Raw genomic sequence first — 18,150 nt, 5'->3', positions numbered from 1 at the left:
TTTTTTGACCATTTCTTTTTCATATCTGTATACATATTTAGTTGATGATTATCATTTACATTTATACATAAAATCTATTTTATCTCCCCTTCTTCCTGCAATTCCATTTTTTCATCTTAGAAAGCCTACTCAAGCCCTTAAATCCTAATGTTTTCTATAAATAACGAAAAAAAAAGATGGCCATCTTCCACGTACAACTACAGTTGCCAAACAAAACGATCACTCAAATCGATCGGCAAGCAAATCAGCTGAACGTAGCTGTAAAAATGAGAATACAAAGTAGTATCTTTCTTCTGGTAAAACTTAAAAAGAAAGAGAACCTGTCTAATTATGTAATGGCACAAGTGCAGGATTATGTTTAACAAACTTGTATACATGATTCAAAAAGTGACGGAAGCCAAATCCTCTCTTGTGCCATCTGAAAATGCCCAAGTCCTGTCTATGCCCATAGACGATTGGGAAACAGGGACTGGATTTCCATAGCAATCAAGGTTATATGCTGGTACCAATTCATCGTCCAATTCATGGTCCAATTCAAGTCCAACACCACAAACATTTTAAGAGTGAAATGAAAATAATTGGCAACACCAAGCAGGGCTTTGAGAAACTTATTCTCTCCACTGGGAAGGGGATGTCGCCGAGCAGAAGAGAATAGTAACACTGGGGGAACACTGCGCTCATTTGTCGAGGCTGCAACAAAGGAACAAAGAATAAACAATTCTCTGTACAATAGAATAAAAATGAAACATCTGTAGAATCTCCATTAGCTGAAGTGGTTTCCAGATGTTCCTAGAAACTATATAGCCGTGATCATCTAACCATTACCTGTAATGGAACATGGCAGGTGCTTAGACAACCCTGCAGTAATCGACATAGCAGTGAACAAAACTGATGCTTATATTTCCAACAGCCACTATATACGATACTTTCACATGCTTTGCTAAAGCACCATTAATTGTTTAAGCACAGAGACCTTGTGACATTATACGCATCACTGGGTGCAAGGTTTACACACAACGCACACAGACACAAAAATTGCCATCCCGTATACTATTCGATGCCACAAATATGATTTATTAAAAAAATACGAGTTCTATATACCTTCTTTATTGGAGGTATGGATACAGTCCAACAATTTTGGGCACCTAAAGCCTGAGCAATGCAGCATTTACAAACATGCAGTGGTACTCGGCAATCATTTGAATTCCCAACTGTCATGCAACATCTTGATATGTTCAAGAATCTCCATTTCTTTTCTCTTTTTCTGAAATTCGGGTGCCATATGTGGAAGCACAAAAGAGATACATGTCTTTCCCAGCAGTGGCACTTACATTGCACATGTAAGCTCACGTATTTCTTTGATTGCTGAACTAATACTATAAAGGGCCATTCTCTTCACCTGTTTTTCATGACAAAGGTAGGCACTTTCAATCACTGATCAACTTTGTAAACAGATGATGGAGAAAATAAGACATTGTTACTAGGATCATTGAAAGTTCACCTCTAGCTTGTCAACTTTTGCTTTATGATCTTCTGGAAGCAGACGGACTTCATCAGTCAACTGGATGCACTCATTAACATTTTCAGGTGAGACAAAGTCCAGCACCACATGTACACAAGACTGCATGCCAAAATAAACAGAATGTACAAGATTATGATAACGTATCGTGAATGTCATTTAGTCTTCTAACAAATTTAATAAGATGGGAGAAACACATGAAATCCAAAAGAGTTTTACTAATTTGCCAAAATGATGTGTGATGAATGGGGGACACTATAAATTTATATGCATAACAAGTGTAAATCCGCTACACATTCTTGGTAACCACTCCAAAAAGTCAAAAGAAGTAAAAGTAGGAAAGATTCAAATGGTTTTCTAAATACTAGATCATGAAAGTGTTACACATGCTACCTTAGGACTTCTAATCTGGTATGGGCATCCAGCAGGGATGATGACAGCTTCTCCAATATGTTGCTCGAAAGTCCAAGGTTCAATTTCTGGTAATAGTGAGTGGTGGGTTAACTTCAGTTATTCATAAATCAACCAGTGATGGAAATGCCACGAATTATACTTACTAAATTCCTCCTTAAGCCTTAGTTTGTGACTTGAGTCTAGAAAGAAACTCTGATCAAGAATTGGATGATCAACCTGCAGTAAGTGTGGAAGTTAAAAAGTAAGATAGAGTTTAACCTGATCTGCCCAAAAGCAGTAACTTTAGGTTTTGGACTTACACGCTTATGAATGTCAAATTTACGAGTAAATTCATTAGAGTGCCTTCTGAGATATTGTATAAGTTTTGGAACATCTTGTCTGCGGAAAACATCCCATTGGGCACCACAAGACTCGGCCAAGGTTTTCCTTTTATAGCCATTGCAGCTTTCAAGCAGAACCTGAGACATTTTATCTTTGGACGTTTCAGCATCATCATCGATTGTCTCAGAGCTACTTAGTGTAGCTTCAGAATCAGTCTCAGAATCAGACTGCCCATCGTGGGGCATATTACTTTCTTTGAGATTCCTAGTGCATGCCGCATGTGTGGAAAAGCAAGATTCTCTAGCAACTCTTTTGCGTAAATGCATCTCTTCTCCAATCACATTATGCGACCCTGCTTCTTCCATGGGTTCACTATGCAATACTGATTCTCCTTTGACTTTTTTTGCAATAGTTTGTTCAGAAGTAGCTCTAGAAGATTCCCTCTGATTTTGAGCCTTGTGCTTTTTCAGTAACTTTCTTATTTTAGAAACTTGTTCTTCAGAGATAGGGACATCTGATGTATGTGCCAAAATGTTAACCTGGGGTCACAAGCATAAACAGAATAAATGGAATATAAAACTTAGATAGATTAAAAAATAAATGCTACCTATGCAAAAATAATTTTTAACGTAAAATCAGATAACCCAAATTCAAATGTTAGAGATGCAATGCAAGAGGTGAAGCTTTATCAAAGGCTTACGGTTTTCTCTATATAATTCAACCCAAATTTTATTAAGTTAGTTTAAAAATTACAATTAAGAAGAAATTACCAAAAGTTGGATTAATGCTTGGTGACGTTGGTTTGATGAGGTGACACTTCTACAGGTACCATTCTATAAATTCAAATAATATGCATGGAAAGCAGTTACAGTTACTTGAACAATTAATATGATATTGTGCCTAATTGTGTCATTACAGCATAAATGGAAAGAGACAGCATTCCCAACATAAAATAATAAGACAAAAAAAAACTAGACAGCAATGTAGAAGGGATAATTTCAAGGCATACCACATCATATGAGTCATAAGATAGCTTTATCACTGCATTAGCCTGTACAAGTTGCTCAGTGCAGCCATATGAAATATAAACACAGGGACCTAGATCAGGTTTTGGGATTTCCTGTGGCATCCTTGCCGCAAGATTTAGAAGACCCGACATGGGATTCATGTATTCTTGAAGTGGTAGAGCTCGTATTATTTCAGCATAATGAGCTGGGAACTGTTCCTGAAATAACTGCGAAGAAAGCCAACCCCTCAACTTCAGTGTCTCATTCCACATATTCCTTTGTCCCTGCCCCTTCAATGAACCCATAAAAGACTGCCTGATTCCAATTTCCACCTGCCATATGATATTTCTTCTTTTAGAAAGAAAAAAAAAAAAAACAGTGGGTGATAGGACAACTAAGCGTACTTGAAGAGTTTAGAGATAAAGATGCACAAAGCACACAATCAGTTTTCCTTTTGAGAGCTAAAATTGAGAATGGGATTGGTTGTAGACAATTGTGAATTAAAAGAGAACAATTCTATAAACTTTAATCTTCAAGTAGTGGAAATCACTGACCTCACACCAATCCAAGCAGTGGATAGCTTCGTGTGAATTCTGGTTGTTTTCATAGCCAGCAATGCTCCTCTCAAGATAAGTGCAGAACATTAACACTGGATCCCAACTCAAATCTGACGTAGTTTGAAGCACATCTCGAACTATAACAGGATGACCTTTACCCCAGTGCTTCTGAAAGTGCTCAACATTATCACCATGCATCTCCAAAAGCGTGGGGTAGTACAGATAGTTATCATTTGAGTTCTCTCTCACAGCCGCTTCTTGCAACTGTTTAATTCCATCAACTTTCTGGTCCATGCCCAAACATAGTGTGCAGCACAAAGACATGTCAGAAGTTTCTGGAAATTCGTAGCTGCAAACTATTTCTTCTGCACTTACTTCTAGCTCATTGATCCAACTTAATGGGAAAACACATCTCAAATGAAGAAGGCTGTCACCACAACCTCCGAACTCCTTAGGTGGGCAAGATATACCCTTAACAGCATTACAAGTTTTCAAGCTGAGTACTGATGCAGAAGAAGAAAGGTACAAACTGCGGACATTTTGCTTACGGTTGGCTATTGGCTTCTTTAAAAGTTGCCCCTTACCAGAGGCACAATTTTTCTTTTTGTTAGAGTGCTTTGAGAGAGATGTGTTAATACCTCCAAGGAGGCTCCCGTTAAAAATATCTCGACAACAACTTAAACAAAGGTTATAGGAACAATTTGGGCAGCTTCTATGGAGATCCACAATTGAAGCTTTGCATTTATTGCTGTTCCAAAAGCCAATGGTGCCCCAGAAAATCAATGCAAGAAAATTACAAAAATTTCATTTAAACCATTAAAACATTACAGAAGTATAGAACATACCAGCACTGTTGTTCATTGCAGCTATATTCAGCCTTCTTGATATGAACTTCAGATAGTTTTTCCCCTGTTATTATGAAGATGAAAGGAAAAACAAAGAAAAAAAAAGGTTTTTAGTTATCGACCATAAAGTTGGTGCAAAGAGCAACCTTCTAAGAAGAATGGCACACTACCTCTCATTTTTGCCTCTGCTTCTAGCTCCACTTTCTGATCTTGGTTTATTTGTTTTAGCACAGGAAGAAGCATACAGATCAGGTAATGGAAATGTAATATTACTTCAACTTTATTCTTAACCCCCAAATAATCCTGAAAAAAGGAGTATGAACGATTTAAAGTATCAGCATACAATATCACAATAAGCATGATCTAGTTCACAAATCAGCTAACTTTAATGTCAGACCTTACTTTCAGCATCTTTTGATTGATTTTCAGAGCATTCCTTACAGGTGCAAGTTCCTCGACAAACTGGACACGCCATCTTGACTTCATCTTGTGTATCAAAATACCTAAATTGTTTTAAGCAACAAGAGTCATCAAATCTCATCCCATATAACAAGGAGAAGAATTCAAGCATACAGTTAAGGAGCATAAGGATATTATCTTCACTCAGTTTTGTTTCGAGCAATGCATTGTCAGCTGTGGCTAGAAGGAGATAATTGGATTCTCACTTTGTCTCTATCATTTTTTTTTTCTTTTGTCTTTTCATCTTGTAGGATGCAGAACATTCTACAAAACCATGGCTTCTGGTAGTTTACTACAGGTGCAGACGAAGGTGAATTTGCTAATGTGCCAGCAAAATCCAAGCTGTTCATAAAGTTCTCTTAAAATTTATCACTTTCTGATCAAAAGAAAGATAGATAAATTTCAGTATTTCACACCAGTATTTACTTGCTTTGAATTGATTGATTTCTTACTTTTGGTTCATGAGCTGATATTCTGATGATTAACTGATGAAGATTCGATTCTTAAGCACCAGATTCTGCAATTTATTTATTTATTTTTAATGAGAGGAGTACAGAATACCATACAAATGACCCCTTTCAAAAATGAAGTTCATACATTCACGCTACTAGAGTTCAAACTACGGTCTAAGCACCATTCTATAAGAATTGTTAACTTCACATTTAACTTCTATAAAAATATGAATGGAAGCAGCAATTTAGCAACTTCTTCCATAGAGCGAAGCTCTTAAGTTTCAAACATAAATTTGACAACCATAACCAAAAGAACACAAAACAAACCTTTCTTTGATGCAACCCAAGCAAAAGAAATGCTTTTGGCAACTCGAACACTTAGTTAGACAGGAAGAAACACCACTCCCACTTCTTTGACACCAATGGCACCTTTTCCTCTTACCCCTTCTCAATTTCCCCACATTATAAGGCAAAACCTAAACAAAAGAAAAAACCACTGAGAAAAAAAAATAATTTAAAAATCCCACAAAAACCATATTATCATAAAGGTTGAAGTCAGAGCTCGCCTGCAATGTGCCAGCAGGCATTGGCTCGATGTTCTTGGACCGAAAGCACCTCCGCCGCATAGCAGCAGGCCCCATATCAACCCCAACCTTACCATCAGAAGACGAATTGGAACCTGCATTGCCGGAACGAAGCAGTGGCGACTGTGACGAAGACGAAGAAATTGCCATTAGGCCATTAGGCAAGTCTCTGGTGAGATCATCATGATCATCATCGTCATCATCCTCACTCTCTTCCTCCACAACCTTCTTCTTCTTCGTCTGGTTCCTCTTATCGACCTCCCTCTTCAGCACCATTCGTATAAGCTCCAAATTCAACTCGCTCTTCTTCAACTTCATCTTCTTCTTCCTCTTCTTACTTTTCTTCAACGTCTCCTCGGATCGCTTCCTCTTCAACAACTTCACCAAATTGTCGACTTTCCGTGCCCTAATTTTGACGCCGTTGTGGTTTTGATCTCTGCTCGGTGCGTTTTTAGGCTTTCTCTGGAGTTTGAGTGACTCCGGGACTTTCTCTCTGAACTGACGGTGCCGTCCTTGGAGATAGTGAATCTCGCAGAGCTTCATGTCGTCCATGACTCTCCGTTTGCACCGCCATTGCCGGCCGTCTGTCCGGCCACAGCGCAGATGGTCCGGCAACGCTCCCTCTTCATCCATTCAAGAAAATTGATTTTTGACTTTCGAGGAAAATTTGTGGTTTTCTCGGGAAAGCGCTCGCGAGTGGAAGATAGGAAAGGGCTAAACTTTTTAATTGCGAGGGCAGAGGATTGCAGAGAGAGATTTTTAGGGGTTTTCAGAATTGTATTTATTGGGAGAAACAGTTGGAGAGCTTAATGTAAAAAATGGAGCAAGGAAAAGGGCATATTCCGTAATTAGAGGGAAAGAAAGAGTCCAATTTGGTCTCGAAATCTTCAATTTGGGTCAGATCCTACGATTCAAGAGATTCATGATAATTGCCACCCAATCACAATTCTGGGCAGAGTCACTGAACCAAAGCAAATTTCATATTGAAAGAGACTTTCTTTCTTTTGGAAGTTTGATGTTCATTCGACAGTGGAAGCCCCTGAAAGCAAGCTAATATATAGAGTGACAGTAACTACAAATGGATGGATCATGGATCTTGGTGCAATTTTCTCTGTTTTTTTTTGGGCTATTTTTTTATGCTGTTTTGATTCATGGGTTTTATGTATTTTGCTTTTACAAGTTGGCCTTTTTGGAATTTGATATTGATATGGGAATTGAAAGCTTTCAGTTCAGGATAATGCATTGCTTTTAGTGTGTGTGTGTGTTTTTATACGTCAGTCAGAGACTCATAATATTTCCCCTCCTTTCTGTTTTTTTTGGATTAAGCCAGAAAAATAAAATAATAAAAAACAAGTGTCCAGTGCAATTGAGACTCTACTTAATGAAATTGTTCTCTGGCTTTTCCTTATCTGAAGAATGCCAGTTTGCCATGGAAACAAAGGAAATTAGGATATTATATGGAAACAAAGGAAATTGTTGTGTCATGTATATTCTTGTTACACAAGAAATTATGCTTCTATTTTGTGCAATGCGTATGCAATTGGTTCAGCATAGCCGATCGAGCAGTTCAATATGGTCCAGCCACTTTTGGGCTTTTCCCATCTCACAAACGGCAATAGTTTCTTTCTGACTAGAACCCAACTGGGCTTTGTGGTAGTAGCTAAGACTTTTGGCACCTCCCTCCGAACACTTGCGAAGCAAACATCCTCTATCTAGTTGTATTGATAACTTGAACCAAATTTGCAGAGATGAGGAAGATTATTATGAATTATATATAGATGAAAAATAAAATGAAAAGATTCAGAATTCTGATCATTTCTCAAACAATTATGAAATTAGGAGAGAGGTTTCTTGAAAAATTCTCAAATTTTATGGGGCTTTTATTTAAAAGAATTAGATTAAGAAGTAGTGGTTGTTGTAGATAGTAGTTCTTTTCTTTTTTGCAATGGTTCGTCTGCAAGCACAAGCACTAGCTGGCTTTTCTTTTCGTTTTCGCAACATTCTCTTGATGGCTCGTCTGGTTCTAGTAGTACTCGTTACACGGTGCAGGTGGGAATTCGAGGAGGAGGAGGCCGATTTGTGTCGAGTAAGTATTGGTGTCGGCCACCACGGGAACACAAATGGGAAGACAGGTTTCGCAGAGTGAATCTCAAAATAAGAATACGGTGTTTTTGAAACCTCCGTTAACCTTTCTTCACGAATGTTGCACACGACAATATGTTGAGCAATCTCTAGATACAAGATGTCCTCATTATTTGGGTCGAAAGCAAGCACCTCCATCGTCTTTGACGTGTCCATGACTTGATCAACGGATTGTCCCGATACATATCGTACAGGATAACTCTACCTGCCAAACACCATTTGCCATTGTTGCCTGCAACTACGTCCATGTCCATCCGGTGATCATCTTTCAACTCCCAAACCTTCACATCACCATCGTTATCATCAAAATCCGCGAGGGTGAACTGGCACATTCGCAGACGCCCTCTACTAGACACACCTAGGAACTTAAATGATCCAGACGTCCGCTCATCTGTAGGCTTATTCTCAATGTAACGAAAACAATATTTACCCGACTTTTCGTAGGGATCCAAACCATTCATAAAGCCCTCACCAGAGCTCCACCAGTAGAGCATTCCATTGTAACGCAACCCCTGCATCGCGACACAACGTCCTAAAACGCTTGGGCATGATACAACTGACTCTGTCCATCTGCCAGTGTCCGACGAGAACATCTCCATGTTGAATAATTCCAAGGATTTATCTGGACGTTTAGGAGAAATTATTCGCACAACCCTGTACCTGTACTCAACATTAACCCGGATTTCACTTTCTTCATCTACTTGTTCTTCTTTTCTGTCACATTGCTGGTTCTTATCATTATTATAGTAGTAGGGTTCGCAGATGAATCCCACTCTTACTTCCTCGTGGCATTGGGGAGCAGGAGGAAGAGCATCCCATTGCCTGGTGTAGGGGTTGCAAATGTAGTAATCACGCTGAAAACTCATGGTTGGGCAGCATAAAACTAAGTCGGTATACGCTCCTACTACAATTGGTTGATACTCTGGTGTGCTGTTGCTGACAGACCCTTGAAAACAAGGGAGGAAACTCAAAGACAACTTGCGGTCCGGAGGCTCCGAGGAAAAGAATTTCCCTGGTTGCCTTGGATTCGTAAAGATGAGAGTGCCCGAAATGGGCTTTTGGTTCTCACTTTGTACGCATAGAAAACGGCCAACGAAATACGTATTAGAAGAAAGTAGACTGAACCAACGTTTGGACACGCACCTGCATACAGCTCAGATTCACGGGGAAGTCGACAAATGATTTCTATCAGTACAAGGTCAGGGAGATGATCAAGATTCAACATGGACAGGGTCAGTATTGTTATGCTTTCTGGGCCAAAAATGGACTGTAACAATTGAAGTGCTTTATGGGCCTGCTAAAGCTTGGCCCCAAAAAGAAAAAAATTTCCACGTTAGATTTCTGAGCCCAGCCAACCCTACTCCACAATTTACAACATCATTTCAGCCCAACTCGCAGCTAAAAAAGAATATTGTTTTTGGAGCTTGCTTCAAGTCAATGAAGAAGATCAAGAAGAAGCAGTCGTGGCACATTATGAGTTATGACAGAATATTATTAAGCTAAATAATTATTACAAATAAAAAGAATTACATCAATAATTGTTTTCATGGTAACGTTTATATTATATTTGCAAAATAATTATTTTTCCTTATTAAGCCTTATTATTTTAATTTTTTCACTTGACACATTTTTTATTTTCAATTCTAACATGATTTTTTTTTTTTTTAAAAAAAAACTCAAACACACTCTCGTATAAATGAGTGAGCATTATTCAACGTAAGCATTTTTACCACACTTTTTAATTCTGAATATAAACTTACTAACACAAATTTTTGCCACAACGACATCGTCACTGTCACCGTGACATCGAACAATGACATCCCATCGACTAGAGATCATTGTACACATTATAGTAAATAAATAAAGACAATTTTATTTCACCCAATTTGAATTTTTATTTGGGCTATTCCTATTTGTAAGGATGGTCAACTCCCTGGTTGATCACTACCGGTATTTTATTTAAGGTACGTAATTCTATTTTTGCCAATGGTGTTGGTTGGTTCCTATTCTCTCCTCAAAAGTCAAAAGCAAAGGAAAACAATAAAATGCATTTCCGGAATTGAGGAGAAAATTGGGTTGGAAAAAAGAAAAATCCAAACTTAAAAGGGCTGCAGGCTGCTGATCCTGGCCTTTGAAATGTGCTGCGCAACAAGAAAAAGGCCTAAAAGAAAGAAGAAGACCAGAGAAGCCAGCCAGTACTTCGCCAAAATTGGATAGAAACATAATTGGGTGCAGCGCTGATGAAATTTCGAAACAAGTTCAATTCATCAACGCTGCACTCAATGATGTTTCTTCAATCTGGAACCTCCACTGCTCTCATCATCTGCATCTGCATGATTGATTTTGAGCCACCCTTAAGTACTATATATATATATATATTGGCTGTGGCAACAGATGACATTAAAGAATGCAGTACACCAAGACCAAGCTTTTGTTGTATTGAATCTTGACCTTGTACTACCATTTCACTTTCTAACCTCAACTCTGTTACTTGCTGCTCTATTCTACCTGTACTGTTTAAGGTACTGAAAACTTGTTGTACTACACATCTCCACCACCTATATTAAACTAACCCCAAACCTCTGCTCTCTCTTTCTCTCTGTAATTTTCTTTTACTATCATGATTAGATTTAGTCTTATCATGTTTCATTAAGTAGTTTGAGATATTTAAGTAAAAACCACTAATGAGGACTAGGTCCAATCTTGAAACTCTGATATATAATTCTCACATCCTACCTGCCAGTTATAGGTGAAATAGATGCTTTGAAATTACAAGCCAACAACCTAATTTCAAACCAGACTCTTACGAGAAGTGGTTATGGACTTTACCATCAGACCCTTTGTAAACTAATGTAGTACAGTGCATGAATTTAATATAAAATGGACTGCATTAAGATTTCATTTACAACAATTGCCTAAATTACAAACTTATGTGCATCAAAGAATTACAATGATCAAGAGCAACAACTAAAATCTTATATTTTACGAAAAACAATCTTACCCTCAGCATCTTCATGCATGATGGATAAAACTTGATTAGGCGGAATGTGTTGCCAAACTTGAGGCTTTCCACACATATGTCCCATTTGAGCAAACTTATCAGCCGCTCTGTTGCCTTCTCTGTAAATATGAGTCAAGATGCAGTTGTTGATCTCTGGTATGATCAAGTTTATGTGACTAATATGCCTTTGTGCTTCTGCACATCGAATCTGTCTCCTTTGCGCGATGATTTGAAGCAACGTCTTTGCATCCCCTTCGAGCCACACATCGCTCCAACCATTTTCCAGTACCAACTCAAGGCCTCTTCTGAGTGCAGCCAGTTCTGCAATAATGCTATTGGCTCTTCCTATAGGTTCAGCATAGCCAAGTAAGAAGTCAGCCTTATGATTTCTAAATAGCCCTCCAATGCTGGCTTTTCCTGCTTTGCCTTTAGAAGATCCATCAAAGTTCAGTTTTGTCCAGCCAATTTTGGGTTTTTCCCATGTCACTGGAATTGGGGCCTTGTGCAAACTCCGGAACAGACATACCGGGTTTTGTATTAATTTCTCAAACCTCAAAATCTTAGTGAAGGCTAACATTTTCCGGCAGTTACTTCTCTTAAAAAATATATATTCTAATTAACATCTGCATGAATGCAGCACACTGGAAAAAAATGCTGAGAGTAAAATTGAGAGGAAGAAATGAATTATTTCGTAGAGAAAAAGTTTACAAGATTGAAGAAGTAAAATTCAATGTAGTATCAAAGTTACATATGTACAATCTGAAATTGCTTGAAAGTAGGGGGATAAAGTTTGCAGAACAAAAGGAAGGCAAAGGTTTGCAGGTGGAAAAGTTTATTAATGGCTAAGTTATGAATTTAAAACCTCAAACCAGGGCCATTAATCCTTTGGAACCTAAGAAACTATTGCTTCACGTAACCATGCATTGATAAAGTTGGAGTGGAGAGAAGGCAAGGTACAATTCATATTTTACAACAAGAAGGCAGCACTAAAGTAATGCAATATATATACTTAGATGATGAAAATGGCCAGAGAGATTTCTTCAAGAACTCTCAAACATATAATTCTGATTCTGCAGACATTTTTTTCTTCTTCTTTTGTTCTGATATTTGGACTTGAATTTTTGAGAAATTGCATGCTTTGCTATTACATGTAGAAGGAATGCGTGATGACTTGAGGAGAGAGTGAACTCCAACATTGACCATTAAATGGTAACTGTAAAAACCTACTGATTTTATCCAAATGGGATTTTTAATATATAAAAAATTGCAAATTAACAGCAATTTTCTATAAAATTGGTGGGAAATCCGAAAGGTAAGGATGCCTAAATTTGATTAGTTTTTTTAGGAATGCACTTGAGGAGGAGATATAGAGAAAGCATGCAATAGGGTCTTTGACATTGGTCATCTGTGATTGAGATGATCTAATCAGTTGCCTTAGATTTCCATCCCCACAAAATTAGTTAGGCCAATCAGTGGAGGAACAAAAAAAAATCTCCTCAACTGTGATTGAGTTTCTAACATTAGGCAAATCTCTGTTATTGAATTAGAATTGGTTTTCATTGCATCCTCCATTATAAAATCAAGTATACTATATATACATAACATAAATCTAATCAAGATGAGAGCACACACTTACATACAAGTGGCAATCAAGTATTAAACTAGCCTAACTAGTAGTAATCCCAATGGGACATATATAATATTAACTGTTACATAATGAAATATAAAGATGAACATCAAATTCAGACCAAATTAGGGAAGGTGAAACTTTTTTTCTCTTGCCTCATCGGCTAGCTTCGAATCCTTTCGAATTAGTTGCTAGCTGCCTTGCATGCATGGTGTGCGCTAGCTTTGTTTTTCTGTGGAGCTAGCTTTTCTTTTCTTTTTTGCAACATTCTCTTGGTGGCTCGTCTGGTTCTAGTAGTACTAGTAGTATTAGTGGTTACACGGCACACGTGGGAATTCGAGGAGGAGGAGGCCAGTTTGTGTCGAGTAAGTATCGGTGTCGGCCACCACTGGAACACAAATGGGAAGACAGGTCTAGCAGAGTGAATCTTACCATAATAATATGGCTTGTTCGAAACCTCCGTTAGCCTTGCTTGGCGAATGTTGCACATGATGATGTGTTGAGACAACTCTAAATACAAGACATCATCATCATTTGGGTTGGAAAGCGAGGACCATAACCGTGTTAAGCCATTTGCCCTGATATTTCCTTGTTACCATCAACGGGTTTCCGGAAGCATATCTAACAGAGTAACTCTGCCTACCAAACACCATCTGCCATTGTCATTGCATGCAGCGTCATCCATGTCCATGTCCTTGTCCATCTGGTGGTCATCTTTCAACTCCCAAACACTCACATCACCATCGGTATCACCAACATACGCAGGCAGTACTGGCACATTCGCAAACGCCCTCTACTAGAGACACCCATGAAATCAAATGCTCTTCCATACTCCGACTCCGACTCATCTTCAGGTTTATCAATGAAATGGAAACAGTATTTACCCGAGTTGGAGCTGTCGTTGGAGTAGGGATCCAAACCAATAACAAAGCCATCACTAGAGCTCCACCAGTAGAGCATTCCATACAACTGACTCTATCCATCTACCATCTCGGAGGAGAGCATTTCCATGTTGAACTCGAAGGAATTCTCTGGACACTGAGGAATTATTCGCACAACCTTGTACCTGTACTCAACATTAAGCCAGATTCTACTACATGCATCACTTCTTCTTCTACTTCTTTTCGGTGGTCTTCCTCCTCACATTGCTGCTTCTTATAATTATAGTAGTAGTAGGGTTTGCAGATGAATCCCACTCTTACTTCCTGGTGGCATCGAGGAGCGGGAGGAAGAGCATCCCATTGCCTGATTTGTGGATTGCAAATGTAGTAATCACATTGAAAACACATGGTTGCGCAGCATAACACTAAGTCGTCATAAGCTCCGACCACAATTGGTTCATACTCTGGTGTGTTGATACGCCCTTGAAAACAAGGGAGGAATTAAAATTCATGTTGCGTGTTAACGACTCTAGAGGATTAGAGGAGGGCGTCGCAAAGAATTTCCTTGGCTGCCTTGGATTCGTGAAGATATGCGTGGGATGGGCTTTTGGTTATCACTTGGTACACATAGAAAACGGCAAACGAAATAAGGATTAGAAGAAACCAGACTGAACCAACGTTTGGACACGCACATACATTGAGCTACAGATGCAAAGGGAAGTCGACAAATGATTTCTATCAATACAAGGTCGGGGAGATCATCAAGATTCAACATGCTGGGGTTTAAGTGAGGTTCTGAGTGTGGTTCAAGATCAAGAGACTGGGATATTCTCTCTCTTCTTTTGGTAGCACGAGGTTCAAGATCAAGACTTGGTGAACAAAAATGTAAGTTACGCAACAATGGGAACACACTGCATAAGGTTTGCTGCAGGCCTACTATATCTTCAATATGTCATACTAATCTTCTTCTATCATCTTAATTCAAGAAAGAAAACCAATAATTTACAAGGTTGCAAGAAGTAGTTCCTATTTGGTCTTCAATTCAGCCAATCATGAAATTAGCATTCAAACTAGAGCAACTTTATTTCTTGGTGATCACACTTCGGCTCCTTAAAATTTGCTCTTGCCAATGAGCCATAACCAGTCAAGGGAAACTCCTGCAAATATGCCGCACAAAAGACACAACACAAGTATATTTCCCAAGGCATTTTGCTCAGGTCCCTGCAAATCAAAGAACCCAAGACATTAATTAACTTTCATGAGAAACCAGTAAAAGTAACTTCATATTTAGAACCATGTTGACCAACCTTGTAACCCTTGGGTGCCACTGTCATGACACATACAGTGAGATAACCATTTGTTAATCCTAAGACTGATGTGAGCAAGATCATCCATCCCTGGTCGCCATATTTTCCGGTGAAGTAATATGCTGGAACGAACAGGAAACGCGATAGAATTGTAATCATGAGGCCCTTTCTGGATTCGATCTTCAGGCATTTCACAAGGGGTATGTATCTTGATATCAAATCCAACACATTGTACATTGCCACCAGAACAAGCGGATACCTTTGAGTTCACCAGGCAACCAACACAAAGTTCTTATTTTGTAATTTACAAGAGGAATTGGTAATACATGAGATTGTGGGCCATACTCAGAAAACAAGCATTTAAGAGACAAAAGGATTGAAACTTACCATGTGCCTAACTGGTGTTTTCCGGTATTTTCAAATATGAAGCCGGGGAAGATTGATAATGTCAGCACATATATCAGAAACAAGTCAAGTGCATAATCTATATTCTGCATGAACAATTGCTTAGTGCTCAGTCGAGTTGGAAGTATTTTAGTATCATTTGAGACCTGTGAAAATTTTAGAAAGCTTGTTAGTAATTAGACATCTAAGCATATCCTCAAGAACATACATCATCAGATTAAAGAAAGTTTCAATACTTCTATGTCTGCTTGTGTTTGGATGCCAGCAGCAGCAAGATCAGCGGATACAGTTTTAGAGCCTTCTGAGGCTGCCTTTGAGCGGTAGTACTTTACTATAGGCAATCTAGGGAAGTAAATTGCATATAGAAGAATACACAGAAACTCAATGAGTGTGGAAATTGCTAGGAACATCACTGCAAAAGACCAATCATACAACAAATTGTCATTGATCGAAGTACTTAAAGTCAATTAGAAAGTATGACTCTAGCTTCTGAAAGCAGCTGATCAGATAAAGAACTTGAAACGTTACTTCTATGTACCACAAGTCCACATTTTCGGCTTTGACACATTTAACCACACTACAACAACAGGTATATGAATATCAACCACCAATTTGTCTATTAGTAAAGAAAATTCACATACTCGCCCCCTTACGAAGACCATTGTGATACTTCTCAAAGGCAGCTTTCGTCATCAGCCTCATGCCAGAGGTTAGAGCACCTGATGCAGCCAAGCCAGCAAAGAAGGACTGCAGAAGCAGAACATAAAAACAGCACTCACTAAGATAGGAAACTGTAAGGTTAATGTTACAGACGATAACAAAAGAGGTCACAAACATTGAAGAACTCTGAGAAGAAGACCAACCTGGATGAATTCAGGATGCATAAAAGACAGGTCTCCGACCATTCCACCTTGAACATGGGCATCTGCAACCCCAAATGCACCAACACATGCACATATACCAATATAGGGTCCAATCGCTCCACGCCCAGACGTAGCTAAATCCACCTATTACAAAGGTGAAAATGAAGTTAAGAACATGGAGTAGAAAGGGGCGCAAAAATAGAGTATGTACATAGGCGTTACTTACCACTATTAGCATCAAGGTCCCAAGGAAGAAGAGAGCATATCCAATTAAGTTCCTCTTCCTGGTGTTCAACTTTGCTTCATGGTATGCTAGTGTTACCATAGTAATAAGTGCAAATGGTTGATAAACAAGGGTAAGAACCCGCGACGGGTGGTAACTCTATAAAAGAGAAATGCTCATCAGACTTTTAATCAGAGACTTTCATTTAATGGAACAGAGGTTCCCACTACTAAAAGTCCAAATTTTTTTGTTGCCCTGCAATTTCAAAAGGGCAATGATAATCTGACTAGAAGCCTAATTGATTTACAAATTGTAACTGAATTACAATATATCCTGTTCAAACAAAGCACTCAGCCTTGAACCTGAACAAGTTCTTAGACACCCGCCAGATCCTTCAAATGATAAAGATCATTCCTTTAATCATAAACAAAACAGAAGTGTATAGTAAGTAGCCGCTTACCGCTGGAAACAAATTATAATAGTAATCTCCTATAGTCAGCATACTGTTCCAAGCGACAAGGGAGCCCAGTCCTAGAAACCAACAAACCGCCATAGCTTTATAATGTCCCTGCTTGTCACATGAGATATTAGAAATTTCAGGGTCAGGTAAATCAAATAATGAAGAAAAGTTCAATGCTTTGAGCAGCACAAACCTCATGCTTAATTGAAGCCCTGCTTTCATTGTCCTCTGTCATGGCTAGTCCCTATATTTGAGAAACACAGAATTAAACTCTTTATATAAGTTTCATGTACACTATAAATTTGACTGCTTTATGACTATTTTTGAAAATGGTAAACAGGGAACAAATCAAAGATGCAGAAGAAGGAGATAAAAATGAAAATGGGTTTCAGAATCAGTATGCATACACTTGTTTACCTGAGTAGATTCCTAAGGCTGACTTGAATATGCAACTTGGTTTTCAATAGTATATCCTTCACTGTTTCCAGAAACAAGAAGAATATAAAAGATGATTAAGAAACTGGACGAGAGGGTTTTGACTTGTTCAAGCAATATATAAAGGCAATGCTTGTAGAGAAGCAGGAATTAAATATACAAATTATTGCAGGCTTTTATTATTGTCCACGTGGACAGAAAAAGAGATGAGATTCTGTTGTGTTTTTGAGAAGATGGGGTCGGATGGATGGACTGTGTGAAGTAATCCTGAATATGAAAGCAAAAATGACAGCAGGCTGTGGAATTTAAAAGCCAAAAAAAGTAAAGGGTCTCTTCTTCCTTTTAGAGCAAGTGGAAGCTGGCTGTGACGTGATCGGTGAATGAGATTGACAATGGCTAAAAGCTGAGGAGGAAGAACCAGGAATGGGAACAGGAAGGTGCAGCAGAAATGAATATATAAAAGAAGAATCTTCCAAGATATTGACTTGTAAAACAACTAGCTTCGCTCAGATGCAAGACCTCGACGAACAACTTTCGTTTGCTTGGAGGGAGTTGAAAGTGCTTCAATTGGAATTGCTTGCATCACGACTTTCATTTCGTCAACAGTTGGGGATTATCAAAAATAAATAAAAGCGTCCCGCACAAATA

At 38.6% G+C, this 18,150-nt stretch overlaps 3 protein-coding genes and 1 pseudogene across 6 annotated transcripts; all 4 read right to left on the bottom strand.

Annotated features, from left to right (window-relative positions):
* Positions 1–203: 203 nt before the first annotated feature.
* On the bottom strand, positions 204–7,286 carry B160 (protein). Of its 3 annotated transcripts, XR_513599.2 has the most exons (14): positions 6,141–7,286; positions 5,902–6,050; positions 5,061–5,166; positions 4,834–4,966; positions 4,664–4,727; positions 3,816–4,566; positions 3,264–3,593; positions 2,233–2,793; positions 2,077–2,149; positions 1,913–1,998; positions 1,502–1,621; positions 1,102–1,399; positions 826–858; positions 451–690 (listed from the first exon to the last, which is right to left on the bottom strand). XR_513599.2 is itself a non-coding variant. In XM_008226702.2 (12 exons), exons 1-12 carry the CDS (start codon positions 6,789–6,791, stop codon positions 1,328–1,330), a joined length of 3,096 nt encoding a protein of 1,031 aa, XP_008224924.1. In that variant the 5' UTR covers positions 6,792–7,286; the 3' UTR covers positions 1,059–1,327. The 3 variants fall into 3 exon arrangements, 1 of the variants encoding a protein (XP_008224924.1); XR_513597.2 differs by lacking the exon at positions 826–858 and having other exon boundaries at positions 204–825; XM_008226702.2 differs by lacking the exons at positions 451–690; positions 826–858 and having other exon boundaries at positions 1,059–1,399.
* Positions 7,287–7,998: 712 nt separating this feature from the next.
* On the bottom strand, positions 7,999–9,525 carry LOC148918395 (F-box protein At3g26010-like). Its single transcript, XM_089048049.1, is given in 3 exon segments — positions 7,999–8,434; positions 8,437–9,456; positions 9,459–9,525. Coding segments are annotated over 3 exon segments (1,470 nt in total). The 3' UTR covers positions 7,999–8,051.
* Positions 9,526–12,872: 3,347 nt separating this feature from the next.
* LOC148918394 (uncharacterized) lies at positions 12,873–14,863 on the bottom strand (annotated as a pseudogene).
* On the bottom strand, positions 14,711–18,067 carry LOC103324619 (equilibrative nucleotide transporter 3-like). 2 transcript variants are annotated; one of them, XM_089049396.1, is made up of 11 exons: positions 17,663–18,067; positions 17,485–17,545; positions 17,261–17,311; positions 17,068–17,175; positions 16,611–16,766; positions 16,385–16,528; positions 16,163–16,268; positions 15,758–15,933; positions 15,504–15,667; positions 15,117–15,375; positions 14,711–15,030 (listed from the first exon to the last, which is right to left on the bottom strand). In XM_089049396.1, exons 3-11 carry the CDS (start codon positions 17,300–17,302, stop codon positions 14,920–14,922), a joined length of 1,266 nt encoding a protein of 421 aa, XP_088905522.1. In that variant the 5' UTR covers positions 17,303–17,311; positions 17,485–17,545; positions 17,663–18,067; the 3' UTR covers positions 14,711–14,919. The 2 variants fall into 2 exon arrangements, with proteins under 2 accessions (XP_088905522.1, XP_088905523.1); XM_089049397.1 differs by lacking the exon at positions 17,663–18,067 and having other exon boundaries at positions 17,475–17,637.
* Positions 18,068–18,150: the final 83 nt, after the last annotated feature.

This window comes from Prunus mume, linkage group LG3, assembly GCF_029339155.1.
Source record: "Prunus mume cultivar Tortuosa linkage group LG3, ASM2933915v1, whole genome shotgun sequence".
Taxonomy (NCBI): Eukaryota; Viridiplantae; Streptophyta; class Magnoliopsida; order Rosales; family Rosaceae; genus Prunus; species Prunus mume.
Note: the sequence above shows the minus strand (reverse complement) of the source record. Positions and strands in the feature narration are given on the sequence as shown.

Bases quoted from the DNA above. Each gene is read 5' to 3' on its own strand.
- LOC103324619 (XM_089049396.1), bottom strand. From the start codon at position 17,302: ATGACAGAGGACAATGAAAGCAGGGCTTCAATTAAGCATGAG. The intron at 16,767-17,067 runs GTAAGCGGCTAC...TCTCTTTTATAG, and splicing joins ATTATAATTTGTTTCCAGCG to AGTTACCACCCGTCGCGGGT. The intron at 15,934-16,162 runs GTATGTGAATTT...GGTCTTTTGCAG, and splicing joins TGGTCTTCGTAAGGGGGCGA to TGATGTTCCTAGCAATTTCC.
- B160 (XM_008226702.2), bottom strand. From the start codon at position 6,791: ATGGATGAAGAGGGAGCGTTGCCGGACCATCTGCGCTGTGGCCGGACA. The intron at 4,728-4,833 runs GTAGTGTGCCAT...TCATAATAACAG, and splicing joins AGCAGAGGCAAAAATGAGAG to GGGAAAAACTATCTGAAGTT. The intron at 2,794-3,263 runs GTATGCCTTGAA...TTGTGACCCCAG, and splicing joins CTTATGACTCATATGATGTG to GTTAACATTTTGGCACATAC.